Raw genomic sequence first — 20,797 nt, 5'->3', positions numbered from 1 at the left:
TTTGAGGATTATTAAACAATTTCGATTAAAATACTATTTTAATTGGAAGTCCATACTGACCTCACATTATAAGTTCAAACTCTTCATCCTCATATTTAGTTAAACTGGCTAATTTTCTGCTGTACCTTTTTGATTTCTTTACATAGGCTGAATGATTGGTATTAATATATTGTGAGGGGTCATATGTTAATGATTGTAGTTTCGTAACCATAACAATGTCTTCTTCTGCAGTTGTTTTCATAAATTAAGTGAACTAGAAAGAAAGCAAAATCTAAAAAAAGTTAGAGCGGAAATCCTGTTTTCCATGATATGCTCCTGATAAATAAGTTTTTAATAAAGCTCTTTAAATATGAATGATAAAAGTGGTTCAGAATGTTTACATTATGATAGTCTGTTGCATAATTCTGAGGTAAACATTCTCTTAGTTTGTACAAAAGACCTTTGTCATGATTAGCAATAAAACCAGGCTGAGGACTGAATTACTATTGTTATGAATGGAGCCAAGGGCAGGATGGTAAAATAATCGTCTATATCCTCTTGCAATGTAAATGGAAGAAAAAAAGCAGTTAAGTGGGTTCTGGCTAATCTGCTTCTCTGTAGGCTTGATGACAAGCTACTGGACGCAGAATGGAGAAGGAAAAGGAACAATGAGATCAAGAGGACAGAAGAAAGATAAACTGAGGGTGAAATGAACCCAATCACCCACAATTACTGATGTCACATGTAACCCTCTAACTAAGGCACATAAATGCAGAACAGCCGCAGGACGCCCCCTATTGCTCACTAAAAAAAAAAAAAAAAAAAAAAAAAACCTAATGGAATATTATGCCACCTTACTTATTGCTTTACTTTAAGTTACTTTTTTATGTTTACATTTTTAATGTTGTTTCCTAGTAGTTAAACTTGGGTAGTAGAAAGGAACTACAACTACAAATACAACTGAAGTTCTCTTTTTTCACATCTTCTTCTTCAACTTTGTCTTAGTCAACTTCTTTGACTACTTCAACTTCACTAACTATTATTATTTGTATTATTAACATCAAGCTTTATGTTAGAAATAATCATAATATAATAATAATAATAATAACTACTATTATTATTTCCTACACACAGATTTCACATTTCTAACACAAAGCCTGATAACAATAATAATAATTATTATTATTACTATTATTATCTACACACAGATGACCAACATATATAAAGGTTTTATTATGTATTATTATTATTTATTGTTTTACATATAATGAAATGGGTTGTTTCCTGGGACATATATATATAATATGTAAAACAATAAATAATAATAATAATACATAATAAAACCTTTGCTTCAGATAATATGTTGGTGATGAAGATAATACATCCAATATAGGTGGAGAAATTTCTGAATAAAGATGGACTTCTTTTTAAACAAAGGTTGCGAGTAAGTCATTAAGAATGTACTGTATTATGAATACTTTCATGGATGCAGTCGTTTGAGCATGTTTCTTGTTTTGATCATGGGAAATGTCTGTTTGGTAATTCGGACAGGATGTGAGCTCAGATGTACAGCAAAGATAATGCAGCATCATTCATCACAGGCAGTCAACAAGCTCTCTGAAACGCTAAAGAGACCCAGATTGCATACAGAACACCTTTTCTTGCAGCAGACGTTAGGCACATTCACATGTAAAAAGAATGCAACTCACCCTCAATTGCATAATCAATGCCATTTCTGGCGGGTCTGTTCAAGGCTGGGTACATGTTGAAAAGATTGGCTACAAAGGCAATGTTGAGCTTCTGGTTTCCAGCCACCACATCACTGGGAGTGACAAACTGTCTGCAATCCAGACGATCTGCCTGTCTCAGCATCAGCTCTGCCCGCTTTTCATCATCACGCTCCTAAAACAGACAGTTATTAAACCCAAATAACTACATCTATATCCGAAAGTTCTCAAGCACAGCTCTAAAGCAAGTAGTTATCTAGAAGACAGCTGGCACAATGTGAATAATGGCTGATCTGTTGAACTGTTACGTTCGTGACCCAGTAAAACACAGGGAGAGAGAGATCCAAGAGCAGGTATGTTTATTAGGGTAATCCAAAACGTAATCCAAACAAGCTGAGGTAAAAAACTGAAATAAACCAAATAAACAAACACGGAAGGGACAGGAAGGGAACAGGAACTCGGAAAGCGAGGAACTCAGGAGACGAGAAGACTGGGTATGGCAGGAAACGTAAAGACACGTAAGGCAAGGACTCCATACAGACAACAGGAAAAGACTGGTAAATATAGGGAGGCTAATGACTATTAAATGAAGGCACCTAGTGCAATTAACAGGAGTGCAATTACTGTGATGAAGGGACAAGGCTAGTGGGAATTTTAGTGCCTTTGGTGAGGTGCCTAAGGGGAAGTGAGCCCACTAGTGGACACCCAGGGAAACAAAGATCAGGCAGCGTGACATTACCCCCTCCTCTACGGAGCAGCTACCAGATGCTCCACCCGAACCCAAGTAGAAACCAAAGACACAAATAGACCAGGAGGGAGGTGGAGCGGCGGAGGACCAGGGGGAGGGATGGAGGGCCAGGAAAAATGGGGAACAGAGACAAGAGGACCAGGTAAAATGGGGAAACATAGACAAGAAGTGCAAACACAAAAACAAGGAGCCCAGGAGGGAGGTGGACCGGTGGAGGATCAGGGGGAGGGACGGAGGGCCAGGTCCTTAGAGGGAAACAGAGAGAAAGACTAAGACAAGGAAACCAGGAGGGAGGTGGAGCGGCGGAGGATCAGTGGGAGGGACGGAGGGACAGGTAAAATGGGAAAACAGAGACAAAAAAATCGAAAACAAAACAACTACAAACATAAACACAAGTCCAGGAAGGACATAACGTGAAGCCCACCAGGGCGGAGCAGAAGACCACCACATCCGTGTGGTCGGGACAGAGGTCCACCAGGGCGGCGCAGAAGACCACCACATCCGTGTGGTCGAGACAGATGCCCACCAGGGCGGTGCAGAAGACCACCACATCCGTGCGGTCGAGACCGAAGCCACCAGGGCGGCGCAGACGACTACCACAGTGGGATCAAATTAACAGGAGAGCAAGTCTGGTTAGGCAAGTCTGAAACAGAGAACATGAACAAGTTAAGGGTAGCCTCCGTGGCCACGACAGGATCCTCAGAGAGCGCTCAGAGAGTTCGGCTGAGACGTGACGAGGCTCTGGAAGTTCCGCAGAGGCGAGGAGAGACTCTGGTAGTTCAGCCGAGACGAGGAGAGGCTCTAGTAGTTCAGCAGAGACGTGGAGAGGCTCTGGTAGTTCAGCAGAGACGTGGGGAGGCTCTGGTAGTTCCACAAAGACGTGGAGAGACACTGGTAATCCCATGGTGTTTAGACTGGATTCCAGAAGATCAATGGTGACTTGACTCTGCTCATGAAGATCATTGGTGGCCAGACTCTGCTCATTAAGATCATTGGTGACTTGCATTTGTTCATGAAGATCAATGGTGACTTGCCCTTGTTCATGAAGATCATTGGTGACTTGCATTTGTTCATGAAGATCAATGGTGACATGCCTCTGCCCATGAAGATAGTCGGTGACTTGACCTTGCCCATGAAGATCAATGGTGACTTGACTTTGTTCATGAAGTGTACTGGTGACTGGACTTTGCACATGAAGATCATTGTTGACTTGCCTTTGTCCATGAATTTCACCGGTGACTTGGCCTGACTCCGGAGTGTCAACAGTGACTAGCCCTGACTCTGGAAGGTCAACGGTGACTAGTCCTGACTCTGGAGGGTCAACGGTGACTAGCCCTGACTCTGGAAGGTCAACGGTGACTAGCCCTGACTCTGGAAGGTCAACGGTGACTAGCCCTGACTCTGAAAGGTCACTGAGCACCTGACTTGACTCTGGAGGGTCCACGAGCACCTGACTTGACTCTGGAGGGTCCATGAGCACCTGACTCGACTCTGGAGGGTCAACGGGAACCTGACTCGACTCTGGAGGGTTCAACGGGAACCAGACTCGACTCTGGATGGTCAACGGGAACCTGACTCGTCTCTGGAGGGTCAACAGGAACCTGACTCGACTCTGGAGGGTCCACGAGCACCTGACTCAACTCTGGAGGGTCCATGAGCACCGGACTCGACTCTGGAGGGTCCACGAGCACCTGACTCGACTCAGGAAGGTCAACGGGAACCTGACTCGACACTGCAGGGTCAACGGGAACCTGACTCAACACTGGGGGGTCAACGGGAACCTGACTCGACACTGAAGGGTCAACGGGAACCTGACTCGACTCTGAAGGGTCAACTGTGGCTGTCATTCTGTGCAGAGGCGCTGGACAAGCAGCCATCTTGTGCCATAACTCTAGGCCAGCGGCCATCCTGGGCAGTGGCGCTGGGCTAGCGGCCACTGTGCTGTGGCGCTGGGCTGGCGGCCATCTTGCGTCGTGACGCTGGGCTGGCGGCCATCTTGCATCGTGGCGCTGGGCTGGTGACCACCTTGTGCTGTGGTGCTGGGCTGGCTTCCATCTTGTGCAGTGGCGCTGGATTGGTGGCCATCTTGTGCAGCGGCGCTGGGCTGGTGGCCATCTTGTGCAGTGGCACTGGCTCGGCAGACGTACGCTTCCTCTCCCCTCTCCGTCCGCCATGGTGAGGCGGCGGCTCCGATCCATCCCACATGAGCCCAGGGTCGAAGGGGGGCCATGGTGGAGAGCGATGCCGGACCTCCTCTCGACCACTAACTCCTCTGCGCCCTCCCCTGGTCCCACGAAATACAACCAGGCGGGATAAAAGGAATGGTTTTGAGGGAACCCGCCTGGTCGTATTTCGTGGGATGGCTGGGGAGGAAACATCAAAAAACATATAGCTGGATCTTAGGGGTGATGGAGTCCTTCTGTTACGTTCGTGACCCAGTAAAACACAGGGAGAGAGAGATCCAAGAGCAGGTATGTTTATTAGGGTAATCCAAAACGTAATCCAAACAAGCTGAGGTAAAAACCAGAAAGGAAGGAAGGGAACAGGAACTCGGAAGGCGAGGAACTCGGGAGACGAGAAGACTGGGTATGGCAGGAAATGTAAAGACACGTAAGGCAAGGACTCCATACAGACAACAGGAAAAGACTGGTAAATATAGGGAGGCTAATGACTATTAAATGAAGGCACCTGGTGCAATTAACAGGAGTGCAATTACTGTGATGAAGGGACAAGGCTAGTGGGAATTGTAGTGCCTACGGTGAGGTGCCTAAGGGGAAGTGAGCCCACTAGTGGACACCCAGGGAAACAAAGATCAGGCAGCGTGACATAAACAATAATATGGCAATAAGTGTGTGTAATGTTACAAACACTACACTTTACGCCCACAATCACTATTCTGAGTAACTTTCTTTGGCCTCAAAAATAGACAGTGTTTACATCTGAGTTTATATCCTTGTAATAGCTTTCCATACAGTATAAATGTTTTCAGTTTTAGTTTTTAATATGATTATTATTATTTTATTATTATTTTCAAAGTGTGAAAGGGAGGAATTGTTCACATTCACCCACAGTGTTACACTAGCTGTCTAAGTTCTATGGCTCTGTCCCAAATCGCACCGTAAACCCTTGTGGTCTTCCTATGAGTCTGTACTTTTTTGTTGTAATGCCGCTTTGACTGTCAGATAGAAGTCTACCGTGGAAATCGTCTCAATGTGCAAAGTGCACATCAAGGAAGTGCACATCAAAGGTGCATAGCAGCTCCAAAGGGGGGCGCTCGCGAGAACCCTTCTGAAAGCTAAAATGAAAAATGGAGACACATGCAGACTGCTAGTATGCAATGTCCATAGACAAGCTGATGGTGTATGGACATATAGACACAGATGGACATATTTTTGGACTTCCTTGGCCAGTCGCTCCTCAACTTGGTCCATCTTTGCTTTCACCATGTTATGTCGCAAGCGGATATGCATATGAGGAAATCTGCGGCGCTATCGCAGTTTCTTCTTTTTTGACCAGAAAGGGAGGGGTTGTAGCAAACCAATCACAGCATTTGTGGTCTGCATAGAATTGATGCGTTTTTACATTTCTGGAGAGGTTAATGCCAGGCTGCGCCATAGGCTACTCACAACCTGCGATATAGCTAAGGCATAGTTTCAACGTACAAGTATAAATTAGCCTTAATGGATTCATGCACATGGCGAACATTGTAAGTCTGCAAGACCGCAAATTCACATGAAGTGTGCCATTTGGGACAGGGTCTAGACTGTTTGTTCTGCCTCTGGATATATAGTCCAATCAGCGTCATGTCACATTCTGTGGAGTACTGCCCCTTTTTGGGCGATTTCACTCTGGCCAAGAATTGCCCAGAGTGTTCTTATAGACTTCCATACAAAGATTGTTTTCTTCTTCTTCTCACTGCAGGCACAGCAATGCAATCTCTATGAGTTACAGGAGGGCTAGCCCTAACGTGCTTTCATCATCATACCTAAACTTAACTTGTGCAACAAATGGTGGGACCAAACACACCGCTATTAATTATCTTTAAGCTGAAGTCAGGACTAGTCTGAATGGCCCACAGACCATAAAAAAAAAGATGGACCACACACCTTCCCTCTCTTCCTGTGAAGAAAAGTGAAGCTGCCAGCTGCCAGTGGGCACTGACATATTGTGCTGATTCAGGACCGAAGTCTGCGCAGTATTGAACATGGAACCTGAGTCTGCCCAGTAGTGAGTGAAGAAGAGCCACCTCCTGCCTATAGGTCCCACTAACACTCCAGCAGAGTTGATCGCAAACACAAACGCAAATCCCTCAATCTCAGCTGTCAATAAATGACATCACACTCCCATTTTTAAAGCGTCACATAACTAATTAACTTATTTAAATGAACACTTGAACTTACATCAGTGTGATAAAAACTGCATAAAATGACAAAAAAACGTGAAAAAAAAAAATTGAAGGGTCATTTAATTATTTGGATTTGCCTTGTCCATATTTGCAGTCTTGGCCACTTAAGAGAGTGTGCTCGCGACAGGAAACGCCAAAGCGCAGTGCCCTTAACACACACTAAATCCACACTATCTCCAATACCATTCCATAGTGGTACAGTATCAAGGCTTAGTGTATCCCATCATGCATCATGTTCGGAAAATAAATCGTGAGACTTTTTAATGAGATCTCTCGAGAGGTCACGGAAACCTTTCCAATGTATGTTAAATAGTAATGATAATTAGATATTATATATAATTTGGTAGTAAACAAAGAGTTTCATGTTTTATTGGTGCAAATGGGTAGTGGTGATATTTACTTTGCACAACATTTGCAGCTGTATTATTATTATTTTTTTGATTACTTAATTAGAAGCACCACAAAATTTAATTGTGTCATCTGTTATGGGGATTACTGAACAGACATTTAGAAGTTGATTTTGAAATGCAAAAATAAAGCTCTGTAAACTCTTGCATTTGTACAACACTATAATTTTGTCCCATCATATAATGGAAAATTCTATACACACTTGTGGTCTTCGTGCTCACTTAAACACTTGGACCGAATACAGCAAATCGCCATATAAGTCAAGTGGTCAAGTGCAAAGACTGCAAGTGCAGGTATTTGGACAAAGCAATTGTCTCACATTCCATTAGATTACATGGTGAGGGTGGGGTTTATGACCTATACTGGGTTCAGCCACCTGGTGGCGATCAAAACATTTTGGCTTCACTTTTCAGGGCTTGTGTGGCACATTTGCCATGGACAGTGTCGGGAAGGTTACTTTGGAAATGTAATAGGTTACAGATTACAAGTTACCCTGTTTAAAATGTAATAGTAGTGTAACTTTTTTAATTACTTTATTAAAGTAATGTAACTAATTACTTTTGAGTACTTTTGATTACTTTCTAAATTTGTGAAAATTAAAGAATAATAAATAAAAGCATATACATCAACTTAAATACAGATATCTAATAAGCATGTGACGTATTCTGTGTAATAAACTCCTGAAACATTGGTGTTTTTTTTAAACTGCTGTCTCTGTATATGATGATAGTTTTCTCAAAATAAGTAAAATGCACATGAAGTGACAGAGCAGTTCTAGAAATGATGTTTATGTGTTCGTGTACTCCTATATTGAGGCAGCAGGGGTTGAAAACACTGCAAGCTTCAGTAGGCCTATGTGTAGAAAATGAAACCATGTCTTTGCCATTAATTTACAGGAGGGGCGGACTGGGAAAAAAATTCAGACTGGAAAATTCAAACTCATACAAACAAATTCATGGACAAAACTATTTTTTGTATGGACCTGACATAAAAAAGGTTTAAATCTTTAATTTGGGGACATGCAAAATAATTAAAAGTTCTCTCCTGAACTGCACCTTCACTTCCATTTTTCTCTTCAGTCTCTTTATTTTGCCCTGTTATGCATCTCTCTCATGACTTTAATACTCAAGATTGAACAAAACAAAACTATACTTTACAATACAATACTCTACAATACTACAATGTTTATAGAAAAATCCTAATACTGTACACGAGTCATGTTTTTCCCTTACAAAAATTTACCATGCTCTTATTAGCCTATATAAAAGTAAAATAACCTTGTTTTTTTTTGCAAATGGATTTGTATTTATTTTTAAATAAATACATTTGTAAAATAATTTTACATTTTTGGTTACCACAGTTAACCAATAGTAACCATTTTCCCTGGGTTTATAGTTAAATATTAAAATGTTAATTTTCGTAAGGGTTGTGTTGTTGACTGTCGTAGCTCCCCCTAAACCTATAAAAAAAATCAGATTTCTTTTCAGCTAAATTACTACTGTAACATTACAACAGATAATAATGATGTCCTTTATATAGTATTTTGAGTGATGACTGATGAGCAACGTGCTGCTGCTTGATTAAATAAATTAAAAAACAAAGACAAAAAAGCATCTTTACAGATGAAACTGACCTGAAACCCTGAACAGTAGTTCTGCTTCTCTGCTCCAGCAATTCACTCTCTCTCTCTCTCTCTCTCTCTCTCTCTCTCTCTCTCTCTCTCTCTCTCTCTCTCTCTCTCTCTCTCTCTCTCTCTCTCTCTCTCGCATTGATTACCGTTTTGCGGAGGCGCGGAGAGCGCGCGAGTCATGACTAACAATTCATGACTTATTAGAGATTTAATTATCAAATGGCGGATTCGAAAATGATCGCTTTAGTACATTCGGCAGGCAATTATACAATAATGATATTAAATAGTGGGGCAAAATCGGCTGCCAGGCCACCGGGAATTGTCCCGGTTCTCCCGGTGTCCAGTCCGCACCTGATTTCCACAGACACGCAGAATGTGCAAGTCATATATTGCATTTTTGGGGCTTTATATTAACAGACACTAGTCGATGTCATGTTTTGATTCAAGTGTACTGACCTACTTTTGATTTAGTCATCCAAAATGTGGCATATTCCGTCCGCGTTAGGCATTTCGTTTTTATGACTGGATTCTACGAACCAGACTGTATTTCCGCATCCCGGAAATTATTAGGGCGGTATGTCTCAGAATAGTCAGTGCAATTTGGGAAATAAATCAGTTAAATCTGTATGTGGATGTGTGTAAATATTCAAATGTAATCCCCTTTGTAATCGTAAAAAATTTCATAAGTAACTGTAATTTAATTACTCATTTTTTCTTAGTAACTGTAACTAATTACAGTTACAATAATTTTGTAATTAAATTACGTAACGCCGTTACATGTAACTAGTTACTCCCCAACAATGGCCATGGATAAAGCAAACCAGTATCCTACCAGTAAAGTTTTGATGGATGACAATTTCAGGTAAAGACAATTATATTGACATAGTTGTACATTATTAGACACACGAGTCCATTATTATTTGTGTGCAAATAAACAAATCATGTATGTGCGCTTTCTGACAGCTTTTTGCACGAGCACATTTCAGTATGGTTGCATGTCTGGCAGGGGTTTTTTAATGGACACTTGCTGAAGAAGCATGTTTTCATAGGAGTTTTCAATGGTCGGTGTTTATACATACTGTATGGGCATCAACACTGTAGAACTGTTCACTGGTGAAATTCGTTCGACAAATTCTAAATGTTTTATTTGCCTTTTTTAACTTTTAATTTTGCTCTGTTTAATAAATCTGAATGACTAAATATCTCTGGATACATTTATATACAGTACAGTCAGGTTAAGGCGACTGGTATAGTGTCTGTTGGCATCTCCGCGTGGTCGGATTTATCTTGAAAAAGTCTTACAGAAAATGTAGTTTTGTGAGAATCTGAAATTTAAAATGTTTCAAGCCTTGACATTTTACCTTTTGTTATATTGGGATTCATTTTACTTGGATGTATGCAAAAATTGTTGAACGTGTTGTCCTAACTAGAACATTTTCCTCCAGCCGCTATTGATACAAAAACTAAAAATATGAACATAAAATGTCTGAGAACACACACACAAAACAAACAAACAAAACAGAGAAATATAACCACGATTTTGTGTGCAAGTCGGATAATATTTCAGTTTTGTGAAAAATGATTTTAAATGTGTTTAAAGTTTTGATTCATGCTAGTATTATAAAATGCGTTGTTACATTTTTGATTAACGCTTATTATTTTTCAATTTCACGACCATTGTTTGCTATTCTGAGAACTTTGCTTACATCTTTCAATTTTGTGCAATATATTTTAATTGCATTAAAAAAAAAATCACGCTTATTATTTGTTTGTTTTGTTTATTATCTGTGACTGCAATGCATTTGGTGGAAAATGTATCCCGTAAAATACAGCTGGATAAAACAAAAACAGTTTCTACCTTCATTTCAGGCTGCAAAGCAACAAAATTTGATTACAAACAAACAAAATGTTGTTGTATTTTGGGGCTGTCAAGGAATTTGAAAAATAGTAATAGTGCAATAGTATATATATATATATATATTTTTTTTTTTACAGAACTATTTATAATCTAAGGACAAATAAACCTGTCCAATTCCAATTAACAAACACAACACTTATGTCCAATCTTATGTTGTCTTTTACTCTCATATTTCCATTGACTTTTGGTTCTCAAAAAGTCAGCCTATTTCTTAGCTGCACTACATTATGTCATTAAATGCTGGAACAAACGCTGACACAGGAAACCAATCAGCATGTTGGCTTCCTCAGTAAAAAGGCAAAGGTCGCTGACCAAATAATCAGAATGACTTACATTGAAACCAGAGATGTCAATGTCAATCCTCATCTCGTCATCCCCGTCTCCTTTAGGCGAGATCTGATTAAGCAGGTGGAAATATGCCCTGGAGTCCTGAGAGCAGAAAAAGTCTCTGTTCAGTTACATAAGTCTTAACTGGCATGCAAATGACAGCTCAAAGGTTCTGATGTCAAACCAAATCAAAGGCTGGGATTTTATATTGTTCACAGGGTTTCAAATTTAGGCCTGTGATTAATTTACTCATATATATATATATATAAGATGTTGCTTTCTTTAGCTGACATTCAAATTCATGTTTTATTGTGTATTCATTTTTTATTGTGTATTTGTATTGCTGTAGAATGAATGCTGTATCAGATGCACATTTCTCTCTCATAATACTCTACTCTACATGATACAGAGCATTTTAATACCGCTATTAATGAAGCTACTCAATGTTCCTTTGTTACCAGTACTAGACTGAGGTTTTTAAATTGGTAATGGAGGCTTATCTCAGCTGTAACTGTCAAACTCTTGAATCCGCGGTGGAAGGAAGTAGTTCCGCACAAAAGAAGCTTTTAAAAGACACTCTGTTGTTGTCTCTTTTTTTACACACCTGTGCCTTTGAACTCCTGTATAAATGCAATATCACACTTGTAGCCATGTGATATGGCTGTATATCAACATGCTTTGATTGCCGTGCTGATATACAGCCATAACGCACTGCTACTCGTGTGATATAACTCTCTCTCTCTCTCACACACACACACACACACACACACACACACACACACACACATATATATATATATATATTAGTGCTGTCAAAATCGGGCATTAATGCAAGCAATGCAAGCAATTTTTCAGTTTAACACGCTAAAATTATTTAACGCAATTAATGCAAGAGTGGAGCTAGGGTTGGCCACCCAGTCACAACTGATGCTTCTGTCTCTTTATTTCTTTAAAAGAATTGCATTAATTTAAATGTTGAATGTCTCTACGACCACATCAAACAGGAGACTTTTCAGACACGCACTCCAACTATGCATCAGTGCCAGGCACTAGTCAAACAAACACAAAATAAAAGGCACAGGTGATGAGGGAGCTTCAATAGAATGCTTAAGAACATTTATCTGAAATGCAGTGGTTTTCAAACCTGTACTGGAGCACCCTAGCACCGTTTCCGTCATCTAACACCCAATTCAATTCATCAGCTCATTAGTAGAGACTTTAAGAGCTGAAGTGGGTCAGAAAAGATAAAGAGTTGTCAGAAAATATGATGCGTGTTTGATATGCGTCATGGTTATCAGCTTCAGTTCAGAAGTGATAGCAATAACTTTAGTAATTTAATTTAATTTAGTTTAATTTAGTATTTGATAACTTTATCAGTTTCTGTATATTTAATTTTCACAAGGTATTATCATTATTATTATTATTATTATGGGTTTGTGAATATTGTTTAAAGTTCACTTAAATTAGAAGTTATTTTTTAAAAGTCTAATAAGTTTTAAAATTGATAGCTTTTATATAGCAATTATACTGTAATGTTGAGTGGCTATAGTCAATCATTAAATATCAGGGGGGGAACTATTTCCTAGGCACATCAGTTGTATCTGGATCAGTGATACTTGCCTTCAGTCAGAGAGGCCTAGTGGGTAGAGAGTATGACTCCTAACCCTAGGGTTGTGGGTTCAAGTCTCAGGCCGTCAATTACACAACTTAGGTGCCCTTGAGCAAGGCATCGAACCCCCAACTGCTCCCCGGGCGCTGCAGCATAAATGGCTGCCCACTGCTCCGGTTGTGTGTTCACAGTGTGTGTGTGTGTTCACTGCTCTGTGTGTGTGCACTTTGGATGGGTTAAATGCAGAGCACGAATTCTGAGTATGGGTCACCATACTTGGCTGTATGTCACGTCACTTTCACTTTTTTTTTCAGTCCTAAAAAAAATGTCATTAGACAAATATTAAAACTATACCGTCTTTATGTTGTTTCTATATTTAATTTGAAGATTTATGCAATATAAAAGTATATTTAAAACTTTAATTTTGTTTTGGAATTAATCATGATTAATTTCAGAAAAATATGTGACTAATTAGTTACTTTTTTTAATCGATTGACAGCACTAATTTATTCATTTATTTTTTAATAAATATAAAATAAATGTGTGTGTGTGTATGTGTGTGTGTGTAGTAAACTTCAGCCCAAAACCTAGTTCTAATGGAATGAATTAAATTTTCATTAACAACTGATAATGATGACTTCTGTGATAACTACCTTAATATCATCAGTGAAGTTTCTGATCTGTTGCCAGCCAGCAGCTTTGAGGTGATAGTTGACCCATCGCAGCAAAAGGTCCTCGGGGGACATTGACATCAGGTGGTCCAGCTCCTCTGACTCATCCAGCAAAGCAATTAGAGCTACACAGGCATAAATACACAGACATGTGTTAGTGAAATCTCTTGAGAGGCATAAATCAGTCACTCATGCACATGCATGCTTTTATTTATTTATGGCAGCAATCAGAACCCTATTGGACAGCTCCATGATTATACAAAAACGAATTCTGGCTATTACAGCAAAGTAATGACCTTCGTTTCGAGAGATCTCAATGTCAGCGAAGAGACCAATTTTTATGATTTGCCAAAGGAGGCCAAGCACGAGGTGAGGGGTTCCTGCTTTCATGTCCTGAGCATCGATGTTGACAACCGTGCAGCCAATAGCCGACGCAGAGTTAAGAGCCAACACCAAATTCTCCTGTATAAAACAATAGATAGAACTATTTGTCAAAATAAATCTAATCCACACATCTTTTTTTAGAAAGATTTTTTAGGTCCGTTCACACCAAGGACAATAACTATACCAATAAAGTTTTAATAATCATTCTAATTATGTAAAAATAGTGATGTGATTACCACAGTTGTAACATTAATGAAACAGACAAACAATATTGTTGGAATAACTTTTTTTTTTTTCCCAGCCGATAAACAATGAAAACACTGACAGCCAATCAGTATTCACTTGACTTTAAAAAGCTCAAGTTTTTAAAGTGACAGATTACAAAATGGCAGTGCACACTTATAATAAACAGAACATTATCATGTGATGATGTGGATGCTATGTGTAGTTAGCATTATCTATTTACCTGTCATTTTCATTGTGAAAGGGTCTTAAAGATAACAAACATATATAAAATGCATTAGGGTGGATCTCACAAAACCTGCCAAGAACATCATATATCAAGAACATGTTATACAGTGGGTACGGAAAGTATTCAGACCCCCTTACATTTTTCACTCTTTATCATTTTTTTTTCTCTCATTAATGTTACACACAGCACCGCATATTGACAGAAAAACACAGAATTGTTGACATATTTGCACATTTAATAAAAAAGAAAAAATGAAATATCACATGTATTCAGACCCTTTGCTGTGACACTCATATATTGTCACTGCAGCCCTCCACCAGTCAGGCTTTATGGCAGAGTGGCCTGACGGAAGCCTCTCCTCAGTGCAAGACACATGAAAGCCCCCATGGAGCTAAAAAACACCTGAAGGACTCTGGTCTGATGAGACCAAGATGGAACTTTTTGGCCTTAATTCTAGTGGTATGTGTGGAGAAAACGAGGCACTGCTCATCACCTGTCCAATACAGTCCCAACAGTGAAGCATCATGCTGTGGGGGTGTTTTTCAGCTGCAGAGACAGGACGACTGGTTGCGATCGAGGGAAAGATGAATGCAGCCAAGTACAGGGATATCCTGGACGAAAACCTTCTCCAGAGTGCTCAGGACCTCAGACTGGGCCGAAGGTTCACCTTCCAACAAGACAATGACCCTAAACACACAGCTAAAATAACGAAGGAATGGCTTCACAACAACTCCGTGACTGTTCTTGAATGGCCCAGCCAGAGCCCTGACTTAAACCCAATTGAGCATCTCTGGAGAGACCTGAAAATGGCTGTCCACCAACGTTTACCATCCAAACTGACAGAACTGGAGAGGATCTGCAAGGAGGAATGGCAGAGGATCTCCAAATCCAGGTGTGAAAAACTTGTTGCATCTTTCCCAAATAGTCTCATGACTGTATTAGATCAAAAGGATGCTTCTACTAAATACTGAGCAAAGGGTCTGAATACTTAGGACCATGTGATATTTCAGTTTTTCTTTTTTAATAAACATGCAAAAATGTCAACAATTGTGTTTTTCTGTCAATATGGGGTTCTGTGTGTACATTAATGAGAGAAAAAAAATAACTTTAATGATTTTAGCAAATGGCTGCAATATAAAAAAGAGTGAAAAATTTAAGGGGGTCTGAATACTCTCCGTACCCACTGTGTGTGTGTGTATATATATATATATATATATATATATATATATATATATATGGATATTTTTAATTTAAGCAAGAAAGCGTGTTTTTTTTTTTTATTGTGTGTGTGACAAACACTACTTTTCCTGCACTTTTCCTGTTAATGAAAAAACTGTTCTTTACACATTTTGATGTGTAATATTTTGTTTTATATATATTTATATTTCCTTTTTTAATTTTGGGGGTAAAATATGTTTTTATAAAAACATATATATATATATTTTTTTTTCATCTAATCAAAACTTTGCGTGAGGGGTAGGTTTAAGGACAGGGTTAGGTTAAAGGGATAAAGGTTTGTACATTATAAAAACTATTACATCGATGGAATGTCCCCATAAAACATGCATGGGAAGATGTGTGTGTGAGATTCACCCTTTAAGTGAAGTTTCAAAAGTGAGAGCACTTACAGTCATTGTAAATGGAGTGCATTTCTTTGTGTTGATGACCCGCTCATCAATGGTGTCTGGCTGCGAGAGGTTGATCATTTTGCTGTAAAAACATGACCAAGAGGTTGTTAAATATGAACTCTTATTCAGAAGTAACTGTGATGAATAATTAATACAGCTGCGTATTTAACAGCATAACAAACATTACGCAGTTAATCTTATATTACCACAGCAATATTCCATCTTTCACAGATTTGAATAAACTGTCAGTCTCCGGGTCCATTGGGATCAGATGCTTGCAGTCCGGATCATTTGCCAAGGCCTTATTGATCCAGTTCACAAAGGCCACTTTTTCTTCATCTGAGAATGGTTTCAAAAATCACATTTCAAAAGGTTCAGATATGGTTTGACTCTTCTGAATTTGTGCTCAACTACAACAGGAATTGCCCAAATGCTATTTTTGTGTATTTCCAAGTGAAACATTATATTCAGTAAGAAAATATGTAGAGCTGGACTTCATTTTATCCAGTAGGAATTCATTGGCTGTAGAAAGTGCATTACATAATGGAGGTGGGCAAAAATAAGGCAAAGCAAGTTATGACATTTTTATGAACGAGGATAAACCTTTCATCATAATATCCAGAAATGTGCATTAAGAACATACAGTAACTAAAGCACATTATAGTTTCATATTCATGGCCTAGGGGATGTAAATGCCACCACCTGAGTAAGAATGCTGAGTTCCTTCACTTGAGATCCTTGATGTTCCTCCAAAGGAACGAATCCCATCCCGCCTGGAAATGCTCTTGCGGAAAGTTTCTCGCACCTCTTTGCTTCTCAGCTCTTGGTATATCTGGAGAATTTAGTGAGATCTTAGTTTTCAAGGTGCGTGACACAATCAGCAAAGCAGGCACTTTGCCCAGAAAACATTTTAAAGGGGTCATATGACGTTGCTAAAAATATTATTATTTTGTGTATTTGGTGTAATGCAATGTGTTTATGCAGATAAAGTTCAAAGAACATATTCTTTTCCACCTAATGTACATTATTGTTGCTGCTCTTTGCCCCGTCTATCTGAAAAGCATTGATTTTTTTACAAAGCTCATCGTTCTGAAAAACAAGGTGTTGGCTGATTGGCCAGCTATCCAGTGCGTTGTGATTGGCCGAGTACCTCAAGTGTGTGATGGAAATGTTATGCCCCTTACCATACTGTGATGCCGTGGTCTGACGTGATGAGACAAAACCAATAAAACCCATTAAAAAACGAAAAAGCCCTTACGAAAAAGTAGTATAATTCAAGTTTATTTTAATAAGTATACTTACGTAAAGTTCTAGTATATTTTTAAGTATACTGTATGTAGCAAGTATACAAATTTCAGTGTTCTAGTAGTATACTTGTAAGTGTACTGTTTCAATACTCCTCGGGACTAAATTGGCCCACTTTCTAGTATATAAAAGTATACTTTTAAGTATACTTCATGTAAAACATTAGTAAACTTTGAGTACACAACTAGTTTACCTCCATGTTTGTAATTTGTACTGCACTAAAATTTGTAATTTGTACTATACTAAAAGTGAACTTATAGGTTTACTGACAGTTTAATAATTCCATACTTTGTACACTATAGTCTCAGTAAACTACTAGTCTAGTAGTATAATACTGCAAGTATACTCATAAGTTTTCTTTAAGTGAACTTTACATCATACTTTAAGTATACTACTATGTCCCTATTTAGGTTTTAATGTCTATATATTTTGTTACATGAATATCTGAACATACAAAACATCCAAAGAAAAAACAGGGTATCTGCTTGTAAACAAAAAACATTTTATTCTAGCTTCATGCATTATTTTAAACACTTTTATGTGTTTCATAAAAAATAAAGAAATAACATTTTGAACAAAAAGCTGAAAAAGACTATGAATTGGATTCAGAATCATAATCAAAACTTAGATGGAGTTTATCAACACCCCAAAGCTTGACTGTAATTATTACCTCTTCGTCAGTCGACATTTTATTCCATAACGTTACTGTTTTGATGCTGTTTAATGTCAGATGATCATGTTACATGTGTTACTATCTGTTGTTTCTTTTTCTTCTTCACTTGTGGTTTTTTTTTGGAAATTCTGTGCAGAAGATGTGTACTAGCACCCTCTACAATATAATAATGAAAACACAGATTCTAGGAGTATAGCACAAATATATTTAGGATTTTTGTAAATATAAGTCAAGTATACTTAAATGTAATTTTAAGTATATTTATGAGGAGTACATAAAGCCCATTTCTGAGATGTACATAAAAAGTAAACTAAAAGCATACTTCCCTATTTTTAGTTTAAAAGAAGTATAATAATAGCACACTTTAATAAACTTCTTCTTTCGTAAGGGAGAGCGTGTGAGTGAAGTGGAGCGGTGTGACGATTTTCGCTCTATAGACGTGCGCTCCACTCAGTCACTCAACCGCCCAAGCAAGCGCTCCGTTTATATTCCGCTCACGCTCGCCGGCGCTCAGATCCCGCTCCGACATAAAATTTCTCTAGTAAGCCTAACTGTTTACTGTTTGCACCGAAATGCTTGGATAATTGTCTAAAATTATGCATGCTGGTAAACAGCCATTATCATGTTTTAAAAACGAAATTCTTACATTCTTCTTAATTTTATTAATTGTATTGAATATATTAATCTAACCTTAGCAAACATAGCTTATCTAAAATGCAAAAACTGAAGAAGTGTATTTTTGTATTTTCGCTGACTTTATTTCCATGAAAATAGCTGGCGTTGTTGTGCAATAGAACATTCAAAACAGGCTCATTAAAACACAAATGCACACACAAGATGAAATGTGCATAGATATTTACGATGCACTTAAAGAACGCTTGGATTATGGACTGGGTTGAGCGAGCGGCTCTGAGCGTATTGAGAGAGCGGAATCTTCAGAAAGGCGCTCAGCGCTCTTAAGGAAATATTACCACTCCGCTCCGCTCACATGCTCTGATCCAGTGGGGACATAATTATTGATTTTAATGACATATACTGTCTTTTTAAGTGTTGTGTTGAGTATCGTGCAGCATAAAGATAAAACCATGTCTGCATTTGTGATCAGAGAAACGACAAACAACAAGCGCTACTTTAAACTGCTCAAAACTCACGTTTGAATCATCAGTGGCAAATTCTTTAAATATGTAAACATACTTACAGACTGTGAGTCAGAAGCTCCAGACTGTCCTTGTAAAGTTGGAATTGGCCCACTTTTCAGAAACATACACCAGCATTGTAGGCTACACTCCCATGAAACAGTCCTCATCCTCCAAAAATCTGAATATTTGGGCTGAACTGTTCTGGAAATACAACTTAACTACTTATTTCTAGTTGTATCCTCTTTTGGAAGACCAAACAACAACAGTGATAATAAAAGTTATGCCTTCTTTCTTAGTGTCAACATTTGGGCGGCGTTATGTAAATCTTCCCACATCGTGACTTATACATGTGGGGACGTGTTTGAAGGGGCCTTTTTAGGTAGGCATGGTTGACTCTTAACTTTTCTAAAGAATATGTCTTTGAATTTGAGACTTTAGACTTTGCAACATTACAGATCTTCTTTATGCACCAAGAGCTTATAACATAAAAAAAAAATTGTAATCGCATCATATGACCCCTTTAAGATAAGACAAAAACTCATAGTTAAGCTTACCGCAACAAACTCTTCAAAACTGATCTTCTCGTCTTTGTTGGTGTCACCTGCCATGAACTTCTCCACAATCTCCCGTACCTTGTATCCCGGAATGTGAAAGCTGGCCTCTCGAAAGAGCTCTTGAAGTTCAAAATCACTTACATAGCCACTGTTATCAATATCTACAAGGATAGAATGAGATTTTGCAATGACACTCGTCCATTCTCGCAGCAAACCTTTGATACAATACTTCTACTATTTTAATGTGTTTTTAGAATTGCATGAGACAACGATCAGCCGTAAAAACAGACATTTATGTAGTCAGTTATTGCAATCTTTGGTAATGTTTGACACCTCACAAGCACCAAGTCAGGTGATTAGAGCGTTACAATGCACAATTCACTAAACCTACAGTGAGATTCAGGCAGAATTTAACTGACCGATTTTGTTGAAAGCCTCTCTCAGATTCTCCAGATCTTCTCTGGAGATCTGTGTCACATTGTTCTCCATGCTGTTCTCCTTGCAGTACTTCTCACCATGCAAAAGACCTGCCAAAAAAGTCCACACAGAGAGTTTCTGTGCTATATACCCTGTTGGCCCACCACAGTATCTCTATGATAAGCATGAAATTACACTTCATGAAATTAAATTACAGATGGGCACGGGATGTATAGTAGGCTACCAACCAAAAGTGTGGGGTTGGTAAGATTCTTTATGTTTTTTGAGAGAGGTTTCTTATGCTTACAAAACTTAGTGTTTTAGTAAAAACAGAAATATTGTAAACGACTCCAGACTCCAACGACACACGATCCCTCAGAAATCATTCTAACATGCCCATTTGCTGCTTTAGATACATTTATTAATATTATCGATGTTGAAAACAGCTGCACTGATTAATATTTTGTGAAAACCAGGATTCTCTGATGAATAGAGTTCCACATTTACTTGAAATAAATCATCTTGTAAATGTTTGTATTTTTTACTTTCACGAATATTATGAGATAACACAGTGAAATCAACACTTCATGAGTGCAGCCATTATATCATATGAAAACAGTCCCTTTTCCCTAAACGTCTCACAACTCAGCTAGAGACTAACCTAGAAAAGATAGCAAATTTTCCAACCGAGTCCTTGATAGTGTCGTCTGTCCTCTCCCACAGCATATGTGGAGCTATTACAGGTGTGTTAGGTAAGGTAAGAGACCATTAAAGGTGATGGCTCCTAACTAAGACAGATCTGG

At 38.7% G+C, this 20,797-nt stretch overlaps 1 protein-coding gene and 1 long non-coding RNA gene across 2 annotated transcripts in view; one reads left to right on the top strand and one right to left on the bottom strand.

Moving 5' to 3' along the window:
• The window catches only part of LOC132155193 (uncharacterized), a 530,067-nt gene that overhangs the window by 188,678 nt on the left and 320,592 nt on the right, over positions 1-20,797 (top strand). The gene's annotated exons all lie outside the window — the stretch shown is intronic.
• pls1 (plastin 1 (I isoform)) overlaps positions 1-20,797 on the bottom strand; it is a 28,442-nt gene that overhangs the window by 2,266 nt on the left and 5,379 nt on the right. The window contains exons 3-11 of the mRNA XM_059564036.1: positions 19,997-20,104; positions 19,578-19,738; positions 16,609-16,738; positions 16,113-16,245; positions 15,907-15,988; positions 13,719-13,884; positions 13,405-13,547; positions 11,149-11,244; positions 1,689-1,881 (exon numbers count right to left, since the gene is read on the bottom strand). Coding sequence (XP_059420019.1) covers positions 1,689-1,881; positions 11,149-11,244; positions 13,405-13,547; positions 13,719-13,884; positions 15,907-15,988; positions 16,113-16,245; positions 16,609-16,738; positions 19,578-19,738; positions 19,997-20,104 — 1,212 coding nt within the window. The remainder of the gene's footprint in view (positions 1-1,688; positions 1,882-11,148; positions 11,245-13,404; positions 13,548-13,718; positions 13,885-15,906; positions 15,989-16,112; positions 16,246-16,608; positions 16,739-19,577; positions 19,739-19,996; positions 20,105-20,797) is intronic.

The sequence above is a fragment of the Carassius carassius genome, chromosome 12 (genome assembly GCF_963082965.1).
Source record: "Carassius carassius chromosome 12, fCarCar2.1, whole genome shotgun sequence".
In the NCBI taxonomy this organism is placed as follows: Eukaryota; Metazoa; Chordata; class Actinopteri; order Cypriniformes; family Cyprinidae; genus Carassius; species Carassius carassius.
The sequence above is the reverse complement of the archived record's forward strand: the minus strand, read 5'-3'. Positions and strand labels throughout refer to the sequence as shown.